This window comes from Ochotona curzoniae, unplaced genomic scaffold (genome assembly GCF_017591425.1).
Source record: "Ochotona curzoniae isolate NIBS_2020 unplaced genomic scaffold, NIBS_Ocur_1.0 scaffold_3208, whole genome shotgun sequence".
Taxonomy (NCBI): Eukaryota; Metazoa; Chordata; class Mammalia; order Lagomorpha; family Ochotonidae; genus Ochotona; species Ochotona curzoniae.
Window position 1 is genome coordinate 44,544,682 of NW_024467106.1, and position 26,755 is coordinate 44,571,436.

Below are 26,755 nucleotides of genomic sequence, written 5' to 3' on the forward strand. Positions count from 1 at the left end.
GGCATTTGGGAAGTGAACCAGGGAATAGAAGATCTCCATCTATGTGCCTTTGAACTAAACAAATAATAAAATTTTAATTTAAAAATTTTTATCAAAAACAAGCAAATCTCTTTATATAAGAATATAGGGATCAACTCAGCTATAGGATATAGTAATTGTAAAATTATGCATCCACCATTGGACCATCCGCATATATAAAGCAAACACTAACAGATCCTAAGAGAGAAACAGACAGCAATAAAATTATAACAAACTTCAATACTTCACTTTCAACAAAAGATTAAACAACCATACAGAAAATCAATAAGGAAGTGCAGGATATAAAATATACCTTAGACCAAATGGTTCTGACCAAGATGTATAGAACATTCCATCCAACAACAAAATATATCTTCTCAGGTACACACAAAGCATTCTCCAGGATGGACCATACAAAAGGACACAAAACAGTATCAACATATTTAAGAAAATTAAAACCAAGTAAGAAATCAAAACAGCAATAATAAAAATCCATGCTGCATAACTGAAATGTTAAAACACCAAAACTTGTAAGGAGAAAGCAGTTCAAAGTAGGAAACCTACAATAAACATCTAGACTAAGGAAAAAACAAATAGGGTTTGCAAATAAACCATATAACACTTCAAAGAACTAGAAAAAGATCAGTTGAGTCCATGGTTGGTAGAAGGAAAAACATAGATCACAGCATAAATTAAAAAGGAGTAGGAGGAGAGAAAAAAACAGCAGGAAAAAAAGAGCAAAAATTGAAGTTGGTTTTATGAGGATAACACTGGCAAAACATGAGCTAGACTAGTAAATGAAAAGATAATGCAAATAAATTAAAAATGAAAGAGGCGATAAAACAACTAATTACACATAAATTCAAAGGATATCAGCAACCTACTGTGAAAAATTCTACTATGCTAATACATTGGATAACATAAAGAAAAAGGATAAATTCCTAAATGTATATAAGCTACCAGGACAGACTGAATCGCAAAGACATACAAATTCTGAATAAACCAATAGCTGGATATTAAATCAATAATCAAAAATCTCACAAAAAGGTAAACTCAAGAAAAACAGTTTACTTGATAAATTTTGTTATTTATGGAATAAATGTACCTAATCATCTCAAACTGTTTCACAAAAATTGAGTAGAAAACATTTCTGAACTCATTGGTTGACACTGGCATTACCTTTCTAACAAAGCCACACATGGAACAAGAAAAACAGTGTCTTGTATGAACATACTGCATTCAATAGTACATTAAAAGGATCATACACTATTAGCGCATGGAACTGAGAAGAAAGGTAGATTAACTTACACAGATCAATAATCACATTCACAAAATAATGAATAAAAATTATATGACAAGTTCAGAAAAAAAATGGCAAAATTCAGCATCCATTCATGATTAAAAAAAAACTCAAATATTGAGCATAATGAAATATACCTTAATAATGTGAAGCCCACACATTACAAAGCCACGTGTCAACAGTAAAAAGCTTTTCCTCTAAGATCAGGAAAAACACAAGCATACCAACTCTTCCACTGGTATTCCATATGTTACTGAAGTCAAATCAGAACAATTCAGCAACAACAAGGAACCAGGATCACTCAAATTATGAAAGGACGATGTAAAACAGCCTCCGTTTACAGATGACATTATCATCCAGGAAACTAAACATCTCCACCAAGAAAGTCATAATAAATAAATTCAGCGACATTTCACAATATATACATAAAATTTCTTTACACTAACAATCTACTCTAAGAATTTAAAGGAACAATTCCAGGCCTGTGCTGTGGCAAAGCCAGTAAAGCCACCACATGCAATTTCGACATAATGTGCGGGTGCTGAGGCTAATGTTGATAACAGAGTCTCTTTTAATATTTAATTTCAAGTCATATACCAAAGCCAGAGCCAAATTCAACAACTCAAGAGTTGCCAGAATTATCTGAAGCAATAAAATAAGGAGTCTACATATTTACAAGGCTGTCACAATGTTCCGTAAGTTTTAGGGTTACTTAAGGTTCTAAATCTATTTAAAAGGTGAAAAATAGATGTCAGAGTAAGACTGTGAACAAACTTTGCATAAATTTCTGTCCCCTAAATTTGCTGCTGATGTGATCTCACTAAGACTGATACTAATCCATAGAACTGACAGTCTATCAGCAGTGGGTTACTTCCAGTAAGAATTCTAATTTAAGAGAGTCAAGTTTCACACAAAGAAACCAAAACAGGAAAAGTTTATTTTTTAAAAATGACACTTAAATCAAGTAAATACTCATTTGTGGTTAATAAATTGTTACATAGAACATTTATTCAACAAGTAATTCAAGACTTTTCAAAATATTAAATGACCAAAAATTGGCTATGCTATAGCTTATATACAACATTCAAAGTAATGGAAGATAACATACAACATGAAGGCTCACATATCTTTAATGTAATTCTTACAAGTTATAGATGTTACATTTTCAACTTAGCAATTGCAAGACTCTCTTCCTCTTGGAACCATTCACAGCACCTAAAAGAAAGTTACTGCTGTTCAAGACACCCTTAAGAAAAAAAATGGAAAAAAATTCCGAGTGATGGATCAAGAGCCTGAGAAAAGTTTGCCCAGCAGGCACTTCAAAAGGCAATGAGCAAGTTTCTCCATGAAAAAACTAAGAACTATCACAAGGACTATAAGCAGATACACAGAACTGAAATTTGAATGGTGAAGATGGCAAGGAAAGTTGGCAATTTCATTGTGCCTGACAATCTAAATTAACATTTTCCCACAGAATCATCAGAATCAGAGCTTTCAACAGTGTGAGCACAAAAGTTCGCAAAATGTTGCAGTTTCTTCAGTCTTGCCAGCTGTTCAATGGTGCTTTTATTCAGTTCAACAAAACTCACGTTGAATATCATGCAGTCATATGTTGCATGGGGACACCACAATCTGAAGTCAGTAAATGGACTAATTTACAAATGTGTCTTTGGCAATACTAGTAATATTGCCCTCAACAGCCCCTTCTCTCGCTAAGTATGGTATCTATCATCTGCATGCTGAATCTGACTCCTGAGCCCTCCACTAGTGGAAAATACTGTATCACTTCCTGCCTCCACCCATTTAGGTTATCTTCTACATGAGGTGGGATGAACAGCCACCCATTTTACTGAGGGTGGACATGCTGCAAACAGGGATAACCAAGCTTATTGGATGGATATAATCTGCTTGGATAATAAATAGCAAGTATGTTCAAACTGAAAAAAAAAACTAAAAGAAACATTCACTAACACCATTTTAAGTTATAAATGTCTTCCTTAAATTATAAAAGCTTATACTACTTAATTTGGGACACAGGTTTTTTTTTTTTTTTGAATGCGTCTCACCCCAGAGTATAAGAGAAAAAAGCACCACTTTGGATCTTAATATATTTAATTAGGAACAGACTTGGATATATGTTTTTTCATATGTGTGAGAGCGCTAGTATCACTTGCCATTTGGATTTTTGCTACTTGCGATCTAAAAATAATTTCAGTAACTCAGTGTGACTCATTACTATCTATTTTCAGGAAGTGAACAGATTTGCACAGTAAAAATGCTAGGTTAATTTTAGTGATGCCTCCCAGCCTGGTATCACACCAGAACTTTCCTTATCATGCAGTTCAAAGACAGGATAATTTCTGCAGCCTGTGAAAGACAGGTGCCTTCCAGATGGCTCTGAACTACCCAGAGTGATGGGGACACTGAGGTACCTGCACAGTAGCCAGAGATCCCTCTCTGAGTTTTCCCAAGTTACACTAGGTCAGCTCCTTTGGGTGTATGTCATTTGTCCCAATTTTCAGTACTATCCATATTACTTACTTACATTACAAACCATTCATAAATATTGTAGACAGCCAAGCAACAGAAAAAGTTCCTTTCATATATATAAATGTGCTTTTCCTTCTAGAGTTAAAAATTGCACCACTCAATGATCTCATCTAGTGACTTACTGATACTATGAAGATACATCTTCCATGTTTTTGGATAATTTCTCCAATTACTGGAAGCTGCTGAAGACAGTAGAAAATAATACCGCTTGATTTTCAAGTCCCCTTTAAATGCCTTTGATATACTCTTCACTTTAGGTTTTATCAGGCCTAAACTATAGCCCTGTATGTATTTTCTTCCTTCTACCATTAAACACATGTCCACTAGAAGTCAAAACTTATGGTAACTTTTAGGAATTGTGTGCAAATCCCAAAGGAAAATCAATATTGACATCTTTTGTAATCCCTCACATGAAAGATAAAAGAAAAATAATAACATATGAGAAAAAAATTTAAGTGAGGTCTACAGTAGTAAGTCACAAGGGTTTACATATCCTCCTCACAATTAATTTGTTGTCACATCTGGAATCCTACCATTAAGTTATAATTTAGTGAGTGTGTTAATAATGAGATACAACTATTAATAAGGCTTTTTTGCTTCCTAAAATTTTAAAATGCCACTTCTTTTTTCAGTATTCACTTGCTTATCAGTAATTATTTCAGAATTCTCAAAAAAAGAGACACCTTTTACAAAATTATTACAGAATCCCTCAGCACCAATTTGTTCTTGGAATCATTTAGCTGTGTTCCTCATTTATTCTGAACTACTTGGTATCAAAACTTTTTGGACTTCCTTTCATCTTCATTTTGGAAAATCTTTGTATTTTTCATCTCTCCCTGTCTCTCTCACTCTTCAGCCCTGCCTTTGACGTAAATAAATAAATTTTAAAAATAAATTCATATGATGCAATTGCAAAAACAACAACCAGTGTAAAAACTTCCTCAGTCAATGGAAACTAAGATCAGATAATAAGAAATGTTTCTGGCTGATGAGCTTGACAGATTCGTTCTATATTCCATAAACTGCCAGTCCTCCTGCCCACTGAACCACCTTCAATTTTCAGATGCAATAACAAGTCAATGCAACAACTCAGGGACACACTTGGGTAGAAATGGAATTATGTAAACCACTTAAAACAGACTAAAACCTCATAAAGTTGTTAAATATAAAATCTACCCATAAATCCCTCCATCATTAAAATAAAGTTGGAATGCACATTTCAAATAGATCCACAATTACCATTTTTAATTCTCTAAGTATAGGATGCATTTTCCCTTTTAAAGCATGTTTAATTACAACCTCACAAACTTTTTGTGATTCCTTAACAACCACCATTCCAGTTCTTTCTACATTTTACTGTCTTTAACCCACAGAGTTAGAGTACTCAGGTGAAGACTTTATGTAACAAAGGACAGAAACTTAAGGCAGTACCATTCAAAATACAGGATTCTGATTTGGTTGTTATGAGTTAGCCACAAGTGAAAGCAAGGTAACTGTATGGGTTTTCTCAATGAAGACATCACAAGTCTGAAACTGATTTCATCCTTGTAACATGCTCCTTATTTTTTGCTTACCAACACAAGTTTTCAGATTAACCACACTTACCAGCACCGTGGTAGGACAATTAAACATAAAGTAACTAGAAAGACACAATAGCAGCTGGTATCGTGGTGCATCGGGTTAAGATGTTGCTTGCAAAGCCAGTATTCCATATTGGAAAGAACCCCAGCTGCTCTACTTCTAATACTGCATCTTCCCATGTGCCTAGAAAGGCAGTATAGAAAGCTTGAGCCCCTACTACCCACGTGGGAGACATGGATAAAGTTGTATGTTCCTGGCTTCAGCCTGGCCTAGCCCCAAATATTGTGTTCATCTGAGAAGAGAACCAGAGAATGGAAGATCTCTTTCCTTCTCTACCTTGTAAATAAATAAGTCATTATAGCAAAGAAAGAACAGAAAGTAATACACATACGATTAGAGGTGATGATAGCAAATGTGAATAAAACAATACAGAACAGATTCACAGAAAACAGCCCAAAATGGACAGATCAGTACCAGCCAGGAAACATAACAATTCACTTCCTGGGATACTTGCCACAGTAGATGGATCATAAGCTGCAGTTACCCTAAAGCAGAGCTATACAAAGTAAAAAATTAGAATTTATGGAATAAATTCACAAAATTATTAACAATTTTAGCAAGCAAATTAAATACTTCCTGTTGTTCTATGCCAAACTTAAAATAACTGTCTTTAGGGATAAATTATTCATGTGTAAGGCCAAAATAGGTTGTGCCTGACAAGACACTGGACTTTGGCATACACATTTGCAGTGATCCAAAGAAATTCTGTGAGATTCAAGCTCCTAATAACTGATACCTTATGAAGCACTGTATTACTCTTCATTCAGTGTTTATTACTCATGGCCCCTGAAGTTGCAATTTTTCCTGATGCACTCAAAAACATGAGCACATGCCAGCACATTCAAATACCAGGGTTGAGGGCAGGCCTAGTGGGAGTTGTTGGTGGTTGCCCGATTAGGCTGCAGCACCTGTTGGTGTGTGTTAACCAGGCTTGTGGCAGGCTAGGCTGGGCTGTACTGGACTGGGTTGGTCCAGGTTAGGCCACAGAACTCATCAGTTCATGTGAGAGAAAGGACTTGTGGTGGAACTGACCAGGCAGCTGCATCCAGAGCTATATATGTGGGCTGGTGTAGGTGACAAACCAAAGCTGACCGTTCACTAGCTAACACACACAAAAGTCAAGTTTGAGGTTACCCTAGGCAAGGTTTCTTGGGAGACAACCCAAATAGATGGCTGGATTGAAACCCCAACCACACACACACACACAAAATCACAAAATATGTAGTCTGACCTTGGAGTCCATGTGTTGGGACTGGGCCTCCTCAGTTTCAGATGCTTGTGCAGTGGACAGCACATCCAGATACACAAATGGGACATGACAGCTAGCTCATCAAGGCCAGCAGAGGACATTACGTTCCTCACCACATGATGGAAAGCAGAACAGACTGGACCACTCTCCTGGCCAAGCTTTCCAGCAAATGTCTAGGTGTGTGGATGCACCAAGAGACTTTGGAAAGAGTTTCTCAACTTTGCTGTAGTGAAGCCAAAGATGTCTCAGAGCTATTAACCATTCGAGTAACATCTTCGCAACACTCTTCACCATGTTGGGGTCTCTCTGAGGCAGCATGAGATGACTGTTCCACATTCCCAGGCACTGCTGTAGTTTAACAGCAAGGAGAAACCCACTCCCCTTAAACCCTCAATGGACACAGGAGGGGAAAAAAAGAACTGAAACTTTTTTAGAGATTTATTTTATTGAAAAGGCTATCATTTCAGGACCTGACACATTTGTCCCACCAACCTTCTTCCACATCCTGATGCTCCCCAGCCTAATTAGAGGCCCACATGGGCAAACATCACTCTCAAGAATATAAATATCATTAAAAATAAAATTTAAAACCAAGATAAAATACAGTGGTTACACTCTTAAAACAACTAATATTCTGAGACCATACTTAAAATAGCAAAGAAATTGGATTTGTAGAGCTAATACACAAATGAGATATCCAAAATATATTTTTGGCATAAGTTCATTAATACTCAAAATAGGGCCAAAAGAAAATAACTATAAATCCTAGAAAATAGTAATTCCAGTAAAGAAATTGACAGGCCCAGAGTGATAACTAGTTGTTAAATCCCTGCCTTACATGTGCCAGGATCCCATATGAGTGCCAAATTGTGTCCTGGCTGCTCAACTTCCCATCCAGCTTCTACTTGTGGCCTGGGAAAGCAGTTGAGGGTGGCTCAAAGCCTTGGGACCCTGCACTCACATGGGGGACACTTGAAGAGGCTCCTGGCTCCTGGCTCCTGGTATTGGATTGTCTCAACTTTGGCCATTTGGTCATTGTGGCTGCTTGGAGAATGAACCAGCAGATCAAATATCTTTCTCTCTATAAATCTGCTTTTGCAATAAAAATAAACAAATTTAAGACAAAAACAAATTCATAAGAAATATACAATTCATTTTATTTTTAAATAATCTTAGAGAAAACAAAATTTAAGTTTAATAACAAACATAATTATTTAAAGCAGAACTAGTAAAAAAAAAACTGGTAACTTTCTCTAGAGATCAAAGAATTACATAACATATACACCTTTATAAAAATACTGACCAATACTACCACATATCATCTCTTTCTACAAATGTCCTTCACACTGAATTGTACCGTTTAATAGTTAAGTGCAAGGCTTTTTCTCTAATTTTTAGCATAATTCCTAATAATCAAATGGCATTGAACTAATGTTTTTTGATTAAGTAAATGTAGCAGATATATCTTAATGATGGTCATGCATGTATGATTCTAGTTTGTTTGCAGCATTTGGTATCCCCTAGTCATCCAAACCTAAAAATTATAAGCTTCCTGTATACATCCATAAAGATAGTCCTAGAATTTTCATTGCTACTTTTAACCTAAATTTTATAAATTATTTTCTTCAGTGTCCTATATCTTGCTTTGTCTCAATGTGAAGATGTAAATCAGAAGTGATGCTTTAAAAAGAAATCAATAAGACATTCAAAGCCGAGATACACCAAGAGCCACAATAGAGGATTTGGAAGTTAAGGACACAGCAGAATTAGTGGATTTGAGTGACACTGCAAAAGAGAACGTGGCTGAACTTGGAAATTGATTTTCTGTACAAAAAAGAAAAGACCAAAAGGTATAAAAGATTACCCTCAAGATGTGAAATTTAGGGGGAAAAAAATGAAGAAGAAAATGGCATGCCTGTGTTACTGAGAAAGGTAGAAACATAAATCAAAGAAGAAGCCAGGAAGTTGTGTACATAATATACTGAGCTTGAAGGGCACCATAGGACAAGGATTAGAAATGCCACAGGCAATGGATAGAAACAGACATTTAAAAGAAAAAGCCAACAGAAGAGAACAGAAAGTGGTTCTTAGACTTAACTCACACATATTAAAACGTTAAGAGAAAACCATTTCAAGATACCATTTTTCACTTCTCAAATTGAGACAGAGAGGGTTAATTTAAGAGGCTAGCAAAATGGCCTTGTACAATCCACTTGTACAGTTGCTTGACCAATCAATAGCTAGAAACTTCTCTGAACTACAGTTAAGACATTCAAGACTGAGACTGCAATAACTTTTCCTTCATTAGCAGGGTTAAAAACAACAAACCAGCAACAACAACAACAAAAAACCCAGAATTCTAAGAGATGTCTTAATAGGATAATAAGATACACAATTTGTGTAACAGCAAAAAAGACTGACAGATCCCGCCTCCACCTATAATGATATCAACAAGTCTGGTCTTTGTTCATCCTGAGAATGCCACAGCAACCCAAGGGACTTCTGTCCCAAATACATCGAATGCAGGGAACTTCTTCATGTTTGCTGTCACCTTGTTCTGGACCTTAAAATGGTCTTGGGCCCAGCGCAGAACCATGGTGGCTAAAGGCCTTACCTTGCAAGTGCTGGGATCCCATATGGCACCAGTTCTAATCCCAGCAGCCCTGTTTTCCGTCCAGCTCCCTGCTTGCAGCCTGGGAAAGCAGTCAAGGACAACCCAAAGCCTTGGGACCCTGCACCCACATGGGAGACCCGGGAGAAGCTCCTCACTCCTGGCTTTGGATTGCCTCAGTTCCAGCCACTGTGGCCACTTGGGGAGTGAGTCAGTGGACAGAAGATCTTCCTCTTTGTCTCTCTTCCTTTTTGTATATCTGACTTTCGAATAAAAATGAAATACAACTTAAAAAAATACATAAAGGTCTTGTTCCTGGGATTTTGTGGATATGTCTAATTTTTCCAACTATAGGTTGTTATGAAGACAATCAAAATACAAAATTTGAAAGCTAGATGGTCACCCAGAGACTAGAAAAAAAGAGATAACTTCCTACATCGGAGCTAAAAGTTTAATTGGTACAACTTCTGAAGACAACGTGACCTACCAGTCTCTAATATAACTGTAAATTTATATATCCTTTGATCCTATCTGCAAGTTATCTATTGCTGGATAACCATTTACCTCCAAATTCAGCAGCTTAAAATAACAAGTACTGACACTTTGGGTAGGAAATCAGACTCCTGCTGAGGTCAAATCCAACTCAGGTGCTGTTAAAACTGTGCTGCCTGCACCACCTGCTGTCATGGATGTGGGGAGAAAGGCACCCTCCTTCACTGCTGTTGGGAGTGTAGACTAGTACAACCACTGTGGAAATCAGTATGGCGAGTGCCTGGAGAATTGCAAACAAACCAGCCCTATGACCCAGCTATCCCGCTCATAGGAATATACCCAATAGAAGTGAAATCTGCATATGAGAAGGGGATCTGAAATTCTATATTTGCAGCAGCACAGTCTACAAAAGCAAAGACATGGAAACAATCCAGATGTACGTCCAAAGAAGAGTGGTTAAGAAACTGTGATATACCTACTCCATGGAATATTATTCAGCTATTAAGAAGAATGAAATTATACTGTTTATAACTAGGTGGTCCCAACTAGAGACCATTATGTTCAGTGAAATAAGTCAATCACAAAAAAACAAATACCATATATTCTCTCTTATATAAGGAAACCAGCATGGAAAGAATAGCTTCAATAATCCAATCCATACTGTTTCTTTCTTTTTTTTTTTTTTGCTCCACCCCATGTGTTTTGATGTTTTTTATCTCAGTTTTATTTATTCCAAACACTTTCTTTTCTCTTGTTGAAATCATTGCTGGCTTATGGATTACACAGTGGCATCATTTTTCCCAGGAGACGTTTGTGTTTCCTTTTTGTCACTCATGTGTTGGCTACTCAGGGGTGTGTTTTTCCATGGTGCTGTGTGTGATTTGTTTTTGTCATTGTTATTGTTGCACTAGTTCTAACTCATACCAGTTGTTGACCTTGTTTCATGGCTTCTCACTTATGGAAATGTACATAGAAATGGAGTACTAGGGTCCACCATATCCAGATATGGGGGTATAATGTAACATTCATTTCTGCTTCCAGACAAAAAACGGATTCCCAATGAAACTGTTGGAAATGTGTAGACAATGGGATGTTGGACTGTCTGACATTGTCTGTACCAACAATATCAAGGTACATACACTTAACTAAGAGACTGATGGAACTGAGGTTCCTTATGAAGGACTAAACCATTGTAGTAAAATGGGGAAAATCTGTTGGGAGGTGGGAGTCTGGGGGGAATTCCAATCTACACAAAATTATACCACATTATTCAAAAATTCAAAATAAAAATACATATAAAAAATCGTTCTGCTTGTTCCACACTGAGTCCCAAACACGTTGGCCGCAGTTTGTGATGCAACGGTTCCATAACAGCACAGGCAAACAAAGGCTCTCAGGCTGCTACCTCTTCCACACCAGGCAACTGGCTCCAGGAGCAGTAGTTCACCACAGAACCTGATATCATCCTCACCTGCAGCTCCAGAGGCTGAGCTCACAAGTTTTTGCATGGAAGGAGAAGCAGGGCATGAAACAGAAACCCTAATCCCTTTCGCTAAAGAAGCAATTTTCTTAGAAACATATTGTGAAGCTCAAGTTTAGGGACACTCTCAGGAACAGTGGGAGCAATGATGACAGGCAACTGGAATGAAATTTAAGACACAAGCTAGGGGCTAGCATTGTGGTGCAGTTGTTAAATTGCTGCCTGCAATGATGGCATTCCATATGAGCATCACTTTGAGTTCCAGCTGTTCCAGTTTTGAGCAAACCTCCTGCTAACATATTTGAAAAGTGGGGTAAGCTCCTGCCACCTACCTCAAAGATCCAAATGGAGATCCAGGCTCCTGGCTTCCGGATGGCAAAGCCAGACCATTTCAGGAGTGAACTAGCAGGTGGAAAACCTCTCTTTCCTTCTATTTCCATCTCTTTCCTCTCCCACCCTTGTATAACTCTGCTTTTCGAAAAAAATGACATAAAGTTCAGTGGGGGAAAAAGAGAGAGATAGAGACTCAACTTTCAGGCTGCTAGTTTGTAGCGCAGATTTGAGGAGCCCTTCAGAAACTGGACAAAAATATCAAGTACTGATTCAGAAACTTCAAAGGAATCACAGGATGTATTAATTTGTAGGGCAATATACACCCTAGGGCTTTGTTGGAAAATAAGCCAGGAAGCAGTGGAGTTTAACAGCTGGGTATGATTAAGCAAAGAATCCTACAAAATTACCATTATGCCAGGTTGACTGCAACATACCCAAATCTGCATCTCCCTTTACAACAGAGACTGAACACAGTAAGAGGGGGAAAGGACTTCAATAGTATAAACCAGCTAGTCACCAAGCAAACAAGCCAGAAAACAACAGAATCCAGGCAGGAAAGCATGGTAACAACCAGGTTTGCTACAATATAAGGTCTAACATGTCCACTTTACAAGAATAAGACTAAAGGAGATGCCAAGAAATAAGAAAGTACATGTACACACACACATATAAATAAATTTGTTTCCCTAGAGAATCCTAACAAACCCATATTCAATAATGGACAGAACAACAAGGAAAGAGGAAACCAAAGCAACACTAAAATTAAAATGGACCTAATAAACATCACTAGAACACTACACACCACAACAGAATATATACAGTTTGTAATAGTACATGAAACATTTGCAAGACAGACCATATGCTAGGCCATCAAACCAACCTTAACACATCTGAACACCATGGGATAAATTTAGAAACTAAAATCATTGAGAAAACCAAGACACTAAAAAATATGTAAAAATTAGACAGCACAGTCCTAAATAAAGAGTGGTTCAAACAAGAAGTCAAAAAAATTTTTTTCAAGATTAAATGGGAGACATAAAACATGAAAACTTATGATGACATGCAGCTAAAATAGTGCTGAAAGAGAAGCTTATAGGGACACGTGTCTATATTGAGGAAGAAGAAAGGCCCAAAGTTATTAACTTAATACTCTTAACATCCCATAACCTTAAAACAGTGGAAAAATAAAACCAAACCGAACACAAACCAAACCAGAATGAAGGAAAAACCAGAAGAAAATTAATGAAATAGAGAATGGGAAACTGTTGCTAATAACTAGAATTGACTGCAAATATAGAAGTACTTCCAGGTAAAATAATATGATGTCTAGGATTTGCTTCAAAATAATCCATTAGTGGTAGAGATTCAGAGAAGCAGAGAGGAATAGTGCTTTACAGATGAAACAAGACTGGAAGTACACTTGTTATAGTTTAAGGTAGATAAGAAATCAAACACAGAAGTTTCTAATTGTATTCTCTCTGCCTTTGTAGCTAAATAAATACATTTTTAGGTAAAGAGTAAAATACATACAGAAAAACATCTACACATACATTGATCCAGAAAATCTTAATAAGGGCATGAAACAGACTGCTGAAAGTCGAAGAAAGAGATGATTATTGATAAAATTTTATTTTTACCACAGGCATGTTACTGTCATTTGAAGTATTACAGTTCTTTAACAGGGTAAGATTATTTTAACCATTTCCAAATGTTTAAAAATTACATTTATCTACTATGTCAATAACACAACTGCTGGAAAGCAATAATATTAGCAAAGTTTTATATGAAAGTTTATTCATCACAGTATCTACAACTATAATTAGAAACAAAATAACCCAATTTAAAAGACACAGATATAATGAAAAATACTGTATTGGTAGAATCCATTTTAACACCAAGAAGTGATATGCTGCTTAAAGACAAAGCACTTTATTGACATCCCCAAGACACACTGACTCAAATAAACACCTGTTAAAGGAACCCCAAATGAGCCATAAATTTTACAATTATCTTAAACAGAGAAGCACAGACTACATTATAGAGACTAATAAACAAATGAAGAAAATCAGAATCCAAAAGTAAAACTCTCTAGTAGAGAATTTGACAGTGGAAGTGCTTTTCATTTATATGGCATCAGTATGTAAGAGCACAGAAGCCCATACGAATCAAGGTGGTTAACAAAGAACCATCTCCTGGGGTCAGTGCAGTGACATAAGCCACCAAGCAGGATACCTGCATTCCATGCCAGAGTGCCTGAGTTCAAGTCCCAGCTCTGCTTTCCTGAGCTAATTATGTAGGAATTTGTCTACGAGGCAGCAGCTCATGGCTTTAGGACTTATTCCTTGCCACATATACGGGAGGTCTGGATGGAGTTTGGAACTCCTGGCTCAGGCCTACCCCAGTTCCAACTACTAGGGACATTTGGGGAATGAACCAGCAACATGGAAGATATCTCACAATCTTATTCTCACTTGGCCTTTTAAACAAATAAAACTGAATAAATAAAGCTTTAAAAAAAACCATGTACCATAAAGTCAGGACATATACTCATAAACATTAGTAACAGCTACCTGAAACACATGCCCAGAGTAAATGCCCAAAGACTGCTTCGAGTACAACAGTTTGGCTGGCCAAGCTCCCTACTGTGGTCATTGGGGCAAACGATGAAGCCAGAAAAGGGCATGATGTGAAGCACATAACTAACCACCCATCACACATCATTCAGGAAAACCTGTAGATGGGCTTCACCCCAGCACCTTACAAAAAATACAGTCATTCCATGCAGTGGAGAAGCTGTTTGGGTTACAGATATATAGAAATGCAAAGCAAATCCATTCAACCACACACCCCTATAAAGCAACACAGAACTTCACACAAACACATGAGTAGTGCAGGCCACCACAGTGGGTGGATTCATAGATTAAAGCCTCTAGCTTCAGCACCATCATCCCCTACAGGAACTAGTTCCTGTCCCAATTGTTCCACTTCCATCCAGCTCCCTACTTGCGGCCTGTCAAAGTAGCAGAGGGATGGCCCAAACCCTAGGGCCCTGGCCCCTATGTGCGGGACTCAAAGGAAATTCCTGGCTTATGCTTTCAATCAGCTCAGTTCCAGCCACTGCAGGCATTTGGGGAGCAGATTAGTGTATAGGAGACCTCCCTGTCTCTCCTCTGTGTTATCTCTTCCATATAAAAATAAAACCAATCTCAAAATAAAATGATTAGTCAGTAAAGGATCATCATCTGTTCAGAAAAAAAAAAAAATCAGCATCAGAGGGAAAGACTAACCAAAACAGAAAACAAAGAGCGTTCAGGAAACAGAAGGAAAAAAAAACTAAATATTCTAATCAAAGGGTTACTCTCTGCGGTGCAGTGGGCTAACCGGCCACTTGAAAGCAGGTATCAGAGTGTCTGGGATCAAGTTTCGCCTCTGCACACCCTGAGAGGCAGTCCATAATGGGTTAAGCGCTAACGTCCTTGCCGTTCACCTGTGAAACACATATACAGTTCCTCATTCTTGCATAGCCCAGCCCAGTCATGGCTACTGCAAGCATTTAGGAAATTAATCAGCACATTATACAATCAATTAATTACTCTTTCTCTGCATCTACCTTTGAAAAGTATCATCATAAAGTTATTCCATTAAAAAGAAGACTACTGTAAAAATAAAAGTGAAAATAAAATAATTTCTTGAGGTTAAAAACTTGATCACTAATTTTTTAAAATTCAAATAAATACCATGGATTATCTTAACCTATTTCAGTTGTTAAAACAAAATACTTTAGATTGGGAAATTTGTTAATAATAGAAATTTTTGCTCACACTTCTGGGACTGATATGTTAAAACTTAAGTCACCAGCAAATCTGGTGTCCAGTGAGGGCCTATTCCTCACAAATGGTGCCTTCTGCATCTTCAGCAGGCAGAAGGCACACTTACTCATTAGGGGTGGGGTCTGTACAATTAGTATACCTGACGTTCTCACTCCTTAATACAATCACACATTAAAGTCCCAACATTGAATCTTTTTTCTTTTTGACTTATTTATTTTTATTGGAAAGGCAGATTTACAGAGAGAAGGAAAATACAGAGAGAAAGAAGTTCTCTCTGCTGGCCTACTATCCAAACAGCTGCAAGGGCTGGAGTTGAACCAAGTGAAAGCCAGGAACCCGGACCTTCACTGGGTCTCCCACAAGGATTCAAGGTCCCTGACATGGGTACAGAGTCCCAAGGCTCCAGGCGATCCTCCATTGCCTTCCCAGGCCACAAGCAGAGAGCCAGATGGGAAGTGGAGAAGCCACGACACAAAACCAGTGGTCATATGGAATCCCAGTACCACAAGGTAAAGATTAGGCCACTGAGCCATTGCACTGGGCCCCCAATGTTGGATTTTGATGGGGAGAAGGAAGACGCACATTCAGAATACAGCAAAAGCAGGAAGAAAGAATAAAAAAAAGCAGGCTGAACCAAGACGGTCCAAGCCCTAACAGCATGCCCAAAGAAGAACACAATGAAGAAAAACAAGAAGAACATATTCTCAATTGAAAACAAATCTTTAATTTTGAGATTGGAGAGGCCCTCCAAACTCTAAAAAGGCACCTAAATAAACAAATGATTTTTAAATTTCATAATACCACATATAAAAGAAAAATTATAAAGTTTCAAGTGAGTGTACAAAAAGAAACAAAATTCACCCTGGCACTGGGCTCCTTGGTAACTCCACTGAGGTAAGATAACAGTTGTTGAAAAGGCCAAAGGACAGTTCCTAGACATAAAATGTCATGTTCTGCTCAAGCGTCAAACAAAGACATTTTCAGGGATGCAAGAAGTCAGAAAATGCATATATACATCCTTAGGAAAAAAAATACTCAAAACATATAAAGAAAAGAAAAACGAAAATGTGGAATGCTAAAAACTGTGAAATCAGTTTAGGAGTGCAAAGAAAAGAAAGCCTATAATGACAACTCTGAGTACACGTCCAAGAAGACCAAGGCTTGGACATTATCAAACATGAGCAGCACATAAATAAGCAATTAGGGAGTTATACAGAAGGATAATATATTTTACTCTGACTTTTAGAATAGTGTTTTTGAAATATGCGGGTTGAGTGGCTTATCATTTTTTACTTTTCAACGGGTCCAAAGGTACCACAGGGTTCTCTTAATAAACAAGTGTTTATATAGTCTGAAAATCAGAAATACCATTTTGTTTTCAACTCAAAATCCAAGGCACCTCATAGTGCAGTCTATGCACAATAAAAATTATCTGGAAAGTTTATCTTCATTTAACATATTCAAAATGTATCTATACACACTAATTTTTACAAACCATACTTATAAAGCAGTCATGTCCAAAATCTCATCACAACATCTTACCAACAAATGATGCAATACTAACCTCTAAACTGCATATGCTCATTAATAAATTGCAAATATGCTTCTATATACTTAATCTATCGTATATAGCATGTATTATGTATACTAAAACACATAAATAGAAATTATAGATTAGAAAATGATCTAACAGCATTTTAATGCTTGCTTTTGTCCAAAAAAGAGCAAAGTAAAAATCAAGAATGGATTTTAAGAATGGGTTTTAAAAGTTGGAAAAATACACAAATAAAAGGAGGAGAACATAAAGAATCACAGAAATCAAAACTGAAGTCCTAATGGTTCTACAAGAGGCTTACTCTGTTTTAAATAAAAAGAAGGGTACTAAGAGTGATCAGATTTTATCTCAAGGATGACTAGGGAAGTCACAAAATTCAACAAGACTTAAGCATGATCATCAGAAAGGAAAAAACATGGTCATGCATCAAATATAGAAAAAACACAAGGAGAAACTGATTGCAATCTTTAGATTCCATAACACTGATAATGCGAAAAATTAGACAACCAGGCTTAGGTCACAGATTTTAACAAATTAAATTTTGAACAACAGTGTAATGATCCCAGAACTACAGAAACCAACAGTGATTAGGGTTCAATTTATCAAAAGTGATACTCAAAGTATATAATTGTGATTGCAATAAAGATCAAAGGAAAAGGGGGAAAGTATCCATATGCTAGCCTTCTCATTTAGGAAATATAATGAAATCTGTTTATCAGGAGAGCAAGTGCTTTAATTGCTGTACTAAGCGTCGTGGGACTACTGTATACCAAATGTTTGATAAAGAGTACCGAGCATCACTCCACTGTTTCTAATGACCAAGGAGAGGCCCAATAATCTATAGTTAAATGACTAGGAATCCTCTATAGGGTCATAGGGAGTGTTAAGTGAAATCCCTCAACCTATTCCAGAACACTTACAAGTACACTACTCTAGGAAGGTCATCCCAGACTTTCAAGTTCACACTGCAGTTTTCTTAGGGGAATACTGAGCCATGTCTGTGCAGTTTCCTACAGGAGCAGCTTATTGGAATAAGAAGCCAAACAGAATTTCTGTAACTTTTAAAGCTGAACTACAACAGCTCAAGACAAACACCCACATAGATTCTTTAATTGATGCTTTTCTCTTCTCTGAAAACTTTCCAAATACGTCAGAAAATGAGCAGGCTTTTCTATACGTGCTGAATTGAAACCCCTTATAATAAATTCAGTATTTACATTGTGCCATATACTTATTTGGAAATCCAATTAACTTCTATAGGGCATAAATAGCAAGTTTTAATTCTAATACTTAAGAGAAACAAGTTCAGCAAATCAGATGCTCATAAAGAAGAAATTTGAGAACTCACCTTTCCACAACCAAACTGACTGCTTGTGTGACATCTGGATTCGCGACCTGGAGACGTTTCCACAAAGACCATACAAATTCTTTGTCAGCCTTAAAGAAATAAAAGCTATTTTGAATATACTGCTTTGCAGCAATATGAGAGAAGACAACACCAAACATTAAAACTTGAAAATGAATACCGTAAGCATTGAATTCTTAGTTTTAGATCAATAGATTCTTTGGTAGGGCAGTTTTAGTTTCTAACAAGTTCTTACACAGGAAAATCTTTCAATTCTTATCTTTCTGCAGCCCATATTTTCTGTACAAATATCAAGGTATGTTTTCTCTAAAAGCAAACTTCTCAGCAATACTCACCATCTTTGTGCTCCCCTCCTCTGTACAACTTGAAACAACGGCCTACACGCTCTACTCTTTCCACCTCCCATTCACTCCAAAACATCTTACTTTACCTATCATTTACCTATGATTACAAAAAAATTTTTCACAATCCTTTACATTTGTACAAATCCAATGGGCAATGGGAAGTTTCATTCCTTATTTCCTAGCTCAGCAATTAACTCTGCCTCACTTCTAGGGACCACTTTTAAGGAACTTATAAAAAAAATAATAATCTAAAAAAATTTGACTCTTGGTCTCAGTAAGGTTTAAGCCCTAGGATTTTTAAAAATCTCATCAGGTCAATCTGTCCACTAAGCATTGAGAACCACTGCCCTAGCTGACCCTATACCATTTTCATAATTTTATTCACCAATTCTGCACTGAATCTGTCACACATTTCTATCTCTGTAGCCTCTACTCTTACTACCTATGAAACAATTCCACTTGAATTCCTATTAAACATCTCAAATTTAACTTGTCAAAAAATTCTTGATACTTTGCTCTCTTACAAACATGCCCTTCTGAATCTCAGAAAATAATACCATCAGACATATCCATGTATAGTTAAGCCACCACTTGCAATGCCAGCCTCCCACACTGGAATGTCACTTGGAGCCCTAGCTGCTCCAATTCCAATCTGCTTTCTGCTAATGCATCTGGAACCAGGACTGAGTTCCTAGCTCCCGCATTCAGCCCTGGCTCTTGAGGCCATTTTGGGGAGCAAACCAGCAGATGGAAGATTTGTCTCTGCCTCTCTGTCACTCTGCTTTTCAAGTGAAAGGAAAGGAACAGAAAGGGAGAAAACAGAAGAGAAAAGCAGAGAGGAGAGGAGACAGGAGGGGAGTAGAGGAGAGGAGTGGGGAGGGGAAGAGAGGGGAAGGAACAGGATGAGAGAAGAAAGGAAGGGAGGGGAGGAGAGAGAAGGGGAGGGGACATGGGGAGGCGGGGAAAATGATTATCACCACATACTCACTGGTTCAAAGACCTAAAACCCACAGATCAATCCCGATTAGCTTTCTTTTATTGACCCTTCACATCCAAGCCATCAGTAAATCCTACTGACTTTAGAAAAGACGTCCCAAATGTGAACATTCCCATCACTTCTGTCACTTTTATCCTATTCAAGCCAATTCTCTCTCTTGCTTAGTTCTCCGCATACAATGGTTTCCTAGCCTTACAGTTAGACATCTCCAGCGAGTTCCCATCAATTTTGGAAAATACTCTAACTTCTTAACCAAGACTGTAGGTCTCCATGTTATCAGGTCCCAACACACCTCTCCGACAGTACCTAAAATCCCTTCATTTACGGTGTCTTGCATACTCAAAATGTGTCTACCTCATCCATTATGGCTTAGAGATTTATTGTACTATTTAGAAAGGCCTACTCTGTTCCAGTATTAGAAATGTATCACTGATTCATCTAGAACTTTTTGTGTTTTTATACTACAAACAGAAATTATACACACACACAAACACACACTGGAGTGGCTAACTCAAGTTAACTAATATATCCATTACCTCACATATACATCATTTTCTATGTGTTTTTGCTAAGAACACTTAAAATATATTCTCTTGGCAACTTCTGACTGCATGATATGCAACAGAATAGTCACCATGCTGTATCTTTTTGATAAATTTAGAAAGTTTTTTTTTTTTGTGGACAATAAAATTCTACAAATGGATTTTGGGGACTTAATATATGGTGTTTTTATTTAAATACTGTCTTGTATTCAATATGGATTATCCTTCTAATTACTAAAAAGAGTCAAACACACAAAAATAAAATTCTTCTGAAAACATATAACTACTTTGTAAAATATTTCAGGCAGTAAATCTAGGAAATTAGTGCCAACTATCTCCTCTATATTTTCCTCCTCTATGATTTTAAAAATGCTGATAAATTTTTAAAAATAAAAACCTTCAAAAATTTGTAACTATGAAAATTTTTGCTTCTACTATAAAACTTTCAAACAGAATCAGATAATTTAAAACTTATCCTAACCCTTTCACAAAGCTTATTAAACTAGGATTATGAAACAGTTGATTAAATGGTAGACATCTGTGATCTTGAATTCCTCAGAAGCAGATTGGCCTTGTTTTCTTATTTGTCTGCAGCCATTGTCATACTTATCATTAGTATACATAAAGACACCCCCAAATCATCTTTTTTACTAGGTACCTACTTTCCCAACATACAAGTTGCTCCCAACAACATTTTAAGCCTTTTAATTGATCTCTACTCAAGGCATGAATTCAACATCTGAAAACTATTCCTATAGTTAAATAAACTGCTCTTAGAACACAGGGAAAATCATGACTTCTAAATATGGCACAAAGCAGTCAAACAGTAAATTATCAAGAAACATTCTTCCCCTCTTCTAATCTACAAATGGCAATAAATGTGCACAAATACATATTTCCAGCATCCTCTAATCACAAACAGAACACAGCTGTGAAATATATAACTCAAATTAAGAATACAATAGCACTAGAGTCCAAATCACTGAAACACATGTAAATGGCAGACTCAAAATTACCTTGGAAACACCTGTGAATTTCTTAGGAAAACATTACGTTTAGAAGCTAAGAAACTGTTCTCAGTAAATCCAATACAGTTTTTCCTCCAAAAAAAAAAAAAAAGAAAAGAAAAGAAATTAATCATCCTTCAGCGAAGAATTATTTGTAGTTTGCTTGATAATCTGGGACCATGTGATTTTTTTTTTTTTTAGTACACTAGATAATGTAATGAGAGTGTGACGGGATGCTCATATTAAGAAAAACATTCAACAGTTTTCTATGTATTACATGTTTCGTTTAATGCATTTGAATGTTATAGGATGGTACATGGAGTAAAACTTATTTTGCTATCAAGAACATTAAATTCTCATAAGTTGAATCTGAAAAAGAACAATTGCACCACTATTTACAACTATGCAATAATTAGCAAAGTTATTATTCCCAAACTATGACCCAACACTGAACTTCATACAGTTTTGGAGGGTATTTTTCAGAAGAATAAACATGAAACAGATAGCTGAATACACAACACATTAGTAAATACTCCTTCTGAAATCAAATTTATGTGTGCATGTGTATTTGCCGGCAAGCACTTATTAGACTGAGACATAAATTCGAATTTTTTTTAGTTTGAGCTTAGTTTTAGCACAATGTTAATACTATATACTTTTAGGTGTGATTTCTATCTGAACAAATAATAGAAATCTGTAAAAAGTAGATGTTTAATTACTTAAATACCTTTTTTAACAACACAACTGAAAGCTCAATTATTATTTCTCCTTAGTTTCTCCAATAGCATAGTTTAACTGAAGTTTTATGGTACGCAATTCTGCCAGCTTCATCTCTCATTACTGAAATGCCTGTGACCATCTAGCAACATAGGTAATATAAAACCTTAAGAACTCTCTGCTAGGCTACAGTACCGCAACCATCTTTGGGGTCCACATAAGCTGCCCACAGTCACAGAACTGTTACTGTTACTGTGCTAGCAGTCCGGTTTTTTAAAGAATGTAATCGTGAATGGACTGGCATCAAAGACGTTCAGGCTAGTTCCAATAAGCTTAGCGCAGTCATAAAAAGGAATCATCTTTGCTTCTTGGCCAGCTGAGGGCATGGCAGAGTGGGACAGGCTGCCTATCAAAAACAAAGCAAATAACATCTTAGATCACAACTTAAACAAAAGCCTTTATCGTGTCTTCATATTTTTAAACTCCCCAAGGGCGAGCTTTGCAAAGAGAAAATGCTTTAGGTTCACTGGTATGGTTTATTTATTCCTTTGCTCTTTAACAAACAAAAGATGAAGGAATGGACAGGTGCCAGCTATACAACATCTCCCCAGCTCACTTAACCTCCACTAAATCAGCAAAGACATATAAACGGGGAAAATATATATATATATCCAACACAACAAACTATGGGAGAGAATGAATGCCACTAACTTAAACTGATGCTGTTCACGCAGTTATTTGGTGTTTGCTACTACCTGGCTGCTTACTAGCTTAAAGACAGCACAGATTTATAGATCTCCTCTTAAGCAAGTTCAAGTTTAACCTCCCAATGTTTGTATAAAATGGCAAAATCAAACAGCCAATGATTGGTAAGGCTGCAGAACTAAAGGAAAACAATCTCTGTGAACAGTAGAGGAGTCAAGTTCCTCTTTGTTATACACAAACTCCGCAAATAGCAGGAAAGAAACAGATGCAACTGGTTGAATCAGTGCTTTTCACGGGCAAGATCCCATGAGAATTGCGATTTCTCACTCCAGCACTACGAAATTACTAAATAAGCACCAAGTGTCATCTATACTGTTTTAAAGTTCCTGCCCAGAAACTCCCTACGATCTTTTGGTGTGTGTTTTAACATAGTACACCACTTAGTTTGACAACGTTAACAATACGGGCAGGTGTGGATGTTTGAACACTAAAATCGGGCTCCTTCTTCGAAGGGTGTTATTTTAACAAGTGTTTCCACTTTCCTGTTCAGCCTGCGCACTGCATTCCACTACGGCGCACCAAAGACCATGACCGTCACCTGCGAGAACTGGGGCTTCTGGGGAGAGATGGGGTGGAGACTGAATGTTTGGAGGCAACATCCAGGGAGCCAGATTCAAGCTCGGGGTGCGCATGGACCCTGGCTGGCCCATGCCCGGGAGGGGTCGCTGCTCCCCTCGAAGCCCCGGGCCGCGGGCCCAGCCGGCTGTGGGGACCCGGAGGGAGCGTCGCCGGGCGGGGCTGAGTGAGTCCCAAACCCACGGAGCCGAGCAGCCCCGAGAGAGGGAGAAGGGCGCGCCAGAATCCTCGATACCTGACACAGGGCCAGCTCCTCCTTTAGGCTGCTCAGCTCTTCCTCCAACAGCTTCGTCCGGGTCACCATCGCCTCCTCTACCGAGATGCTCTCTAGCCGCCTGGACCCCATGCGCGGGCTGAGGAAGGGAGCGGGAGCCGGAGCTGCCCTCTCTGGCCCTCGTCGGCTCCCCGGCCCTTCCTCGCCCCGCCACACTATGTCACTTTCTTCCGCGACGGGCTCCCGCGCCGCGCCGGCGAGACCCGAGGCCTCGCTGCGCACTCTGTGGGCCTCAGCTCCCCGCCTCACTCGTGGGGTCCGGGGGCCCAACTGTCGCGCTGGGGAAGGAGGAAGTGGTGACGGGGGCGAGCGCGCCGCCATGGCCGCGGCTGCTAACGGGTCAAGTTCCCTCTAGGAAACTCCACCTCCCCATCCCCATCCCGGCGAGCTCGGAGCGCCGGGCGGCGCATGCGCCCCTCTTTTCCCGCCAGGACGCGCGGGGTCTCGCGCCCACGGGGGCCTGGCTGGCTTCCCGCGGGCCGCGCACGCGCCGTGACCCCAGGGGTTAGCCCGCCCGGGTCCGCCGGCCACCCTGACAGGCCGCGCCCTGAGCCTGGGCCGGGAACGCTTCGAATATCCCGCCCAAGTAGGAGACTTTTCCCTTCACCCAGCGCCCCGCTTACATCTCACCGCCCAAGCCTTCCCAGTGCAAGCCCCCCAGTGATCCCTGTGAATTCCTCTCGTTGCAAGGCCGCTGCCAACTCGTTGGTCACGTTTCGTTGACCGCCCTGGAGTGTTAGTTACACAGTTAATCTCTCCAGCGCTGCTCTAAGCTCCTGGAGGATCAGGGAATGAGTTTTACACTTAAGTGTTTTCTTCACACCCCTTAGCAAAACTGCTTTGGTCCAGCTGACATCCAGCTGACTGATGTCAAGGAGACGTGGAAAGCCTTCTGCTGAGCTGGGACTATCCAGCAGGTTTCCCACTTGAATTACGATCCTTTGTATACCCTTCGTCTCTGGTTTTGCAAGCATCATGATTTCTGTTCAGCCCTTAGGTCAGCTTCTTCAGCGGTGGGCTGAATATCAGTGGTCACATCCCACATGGTTGGACAGTTTGAGTCCTTGGACCAATTTGCAGCAGGTCGTTTGGAGCGCGATTAAAGAAACAGGAGCTAATTTATCTTTCATCTTCTCCTTGCTGTTTACTTTTTAGAAAACTTCAAATACACAATATGCTTTTCTTGATCTTTAATGCATTCTTCCCTTGGATTACTAATGAGATGCACGCTTAGCTGGTAGCAGAGTTTTACAAAAACAAACTAGATCGGCCGTCCCCTGTAAAAAAAGGTTGACATTCACGTTTGTACCAGCTGTACTCAGCATACCAGAAACGCCCTGTCCCAATCAGGATCTGTCTAAGCAAGGTGAATGAGTTTTCTTCCAGCTGGAGGGGAATAGCCTGTCTTACAAGTAGCTAACATACTGAATGTTAAACCACAACTAGATCCAGTCCATCTGATGCTTAGATCTCCCTTGGTTATTTATTATTTCCCCCATTTGACTTACGAAGAAGTGAGAATCCAGAGGTTGTGATTTTCCCTAAGTTCCATATCTGCTGCTATAGCTAGGATTAGTCTGTCCATGGAGATAGAGCATCATGCACAGTATTTCAGAGATTTCACTGAGCTTAATGTTGGGAATTCTAGCTGCCTACTTCGCATGTTTGGTGTAAAATAAATATGAATGTGCATTATTTTGGCTATTATTCAAAAGGCATCATTTCAACTCATCAATGTCTTTTGAAAAGCAGTGAGATTTGTTATATACAACACACATGCATCTATTTCCCAAACTAAATGAAGATTTTAAAATTTTTAACTAGGTAGATTTTATAGTAGATAGTATAGTATAGTATCGTAAATAGTAGATACTTGTACACATTTCTAGATGTGCATATAGGGAATTCTTCCTTGTATTGGTTAATTGCTGAAATCTATATATGTATGCAATATTGAATAGTAGCACTTGTAACTAAGATTAACATTTGCACTACCGCCCATATAAAATTGTCCAAAACAATTAACTCACTATCCATTATTTGTTTATATTCAATTATATGTTTAAACATTTTAAAATGATGTGTATTCTGCCTAAATATGTATTAAAGTCTAGTGAGGATGATGAATATTTGACCATAGAGGCACATAATTGCCCCCATCACTAGCCCATTATCATCATTTTGTAGTTGACATAGTAAGGGGGGAATGAGGGAAGTGTGCCAATTAATACAGTATTTTAATCACATCTCTCACTTTTACTGTAAAATTTTATTTAAACTTCATTTTAAGAGAAAAAAGTATTAGCTACTTCCTAGCCTTTATGTTTCTTTGTTTACAGCAAGAGTGCAGAATTTTAAGACATGTAGATTTCTTTACCAGTTTGTTAGACTCTTTATTTAGTCAATAAGGTATAACTACTAAATTTTAAGAAATTACTACATGTTGGTAATGGATCTTAGAATTCCTTACACATTATTTTTTACATGTTTCTAAATTCTTAGTGTTTGCCCCACTTTAGACAATACATCAGCTATGAATTCCTGCCCACTTCTTCATTATTAAAAGAGAAATTTACAAACTAGAAAGTGCCTGTTGGTTTTGTCTGTGTTAGGTATAGAGAGAAAATTTTACCCAAAAGCAAAGGAGTTGGCTGCTGTCTTGAATGGCAAAATCTCACTTCTACCAACTATAGCTAAAGCCCAAAGCAGGAACAGGTTTCAGGCTCAAGAATGAGATTCACCTGGTGGGTGATCATTAAGAGTCCTAACAAGAAAATAAGGGCAAATGAATACTTTGAAGAAAAGTTAAAACAAGGCCTGACTTCAAAGTGAAGCACGGAATTGAGGGAAACCACATGGAACAGGGGAGTACAAAAAGGGTTAATATAACGTGGAAGAGTTAGGCTGTGCATGGTGTGGGCAATGAAGACCTGATGGAGCCAGGCGACAAAAAGGATGGGTAACAGGCAGCTGCCTCGTAAGAGGCACAAACTTGAGGGAATACGACTCTAACCTCGTCCTCTTACTTGTTCAACCCAGGCCATGGAGTAGGGTGGAGAAACAAGCCAATCTGGAGGTAAAAGTAAAGCCCGTGGCTCAAAAATC

General features: G+C 38.2%; 1 protein-coding gene across 2 annotated transcripts in view; it reads right to left on the reverse strand.

The window, feature by feature from the left end:
* Nucleotides 1-23,995, reverse strand: part of CNTLN (centlein) — a 244,813-nt gene extending 220,818 nt beyond the window's left edge. For both annotated transcript variants that reach the window (XM_040962776.1, XM_040962775.1), the window contains exons 1-2: nt 23,612-23,995; nt 18,411-18,499 (exon numbers count right to left, since the gene is read on the reverse strand). In XM_040962776.1, coding sequence (XP_040818710.1) covers nt 18,411-18,499; nt 23,612-23,971 — 449 coding nt within the window. In that variant the 5' untranslated portion in view covers nt 23,972-23,995. The remainder of the gene's footprint in view (nt 1-18,410; nt 18,500-23,611) is intronic.
* Between the last annotated feature and the right edge of the window lie 2,760 nt (nt 23,996-26,755).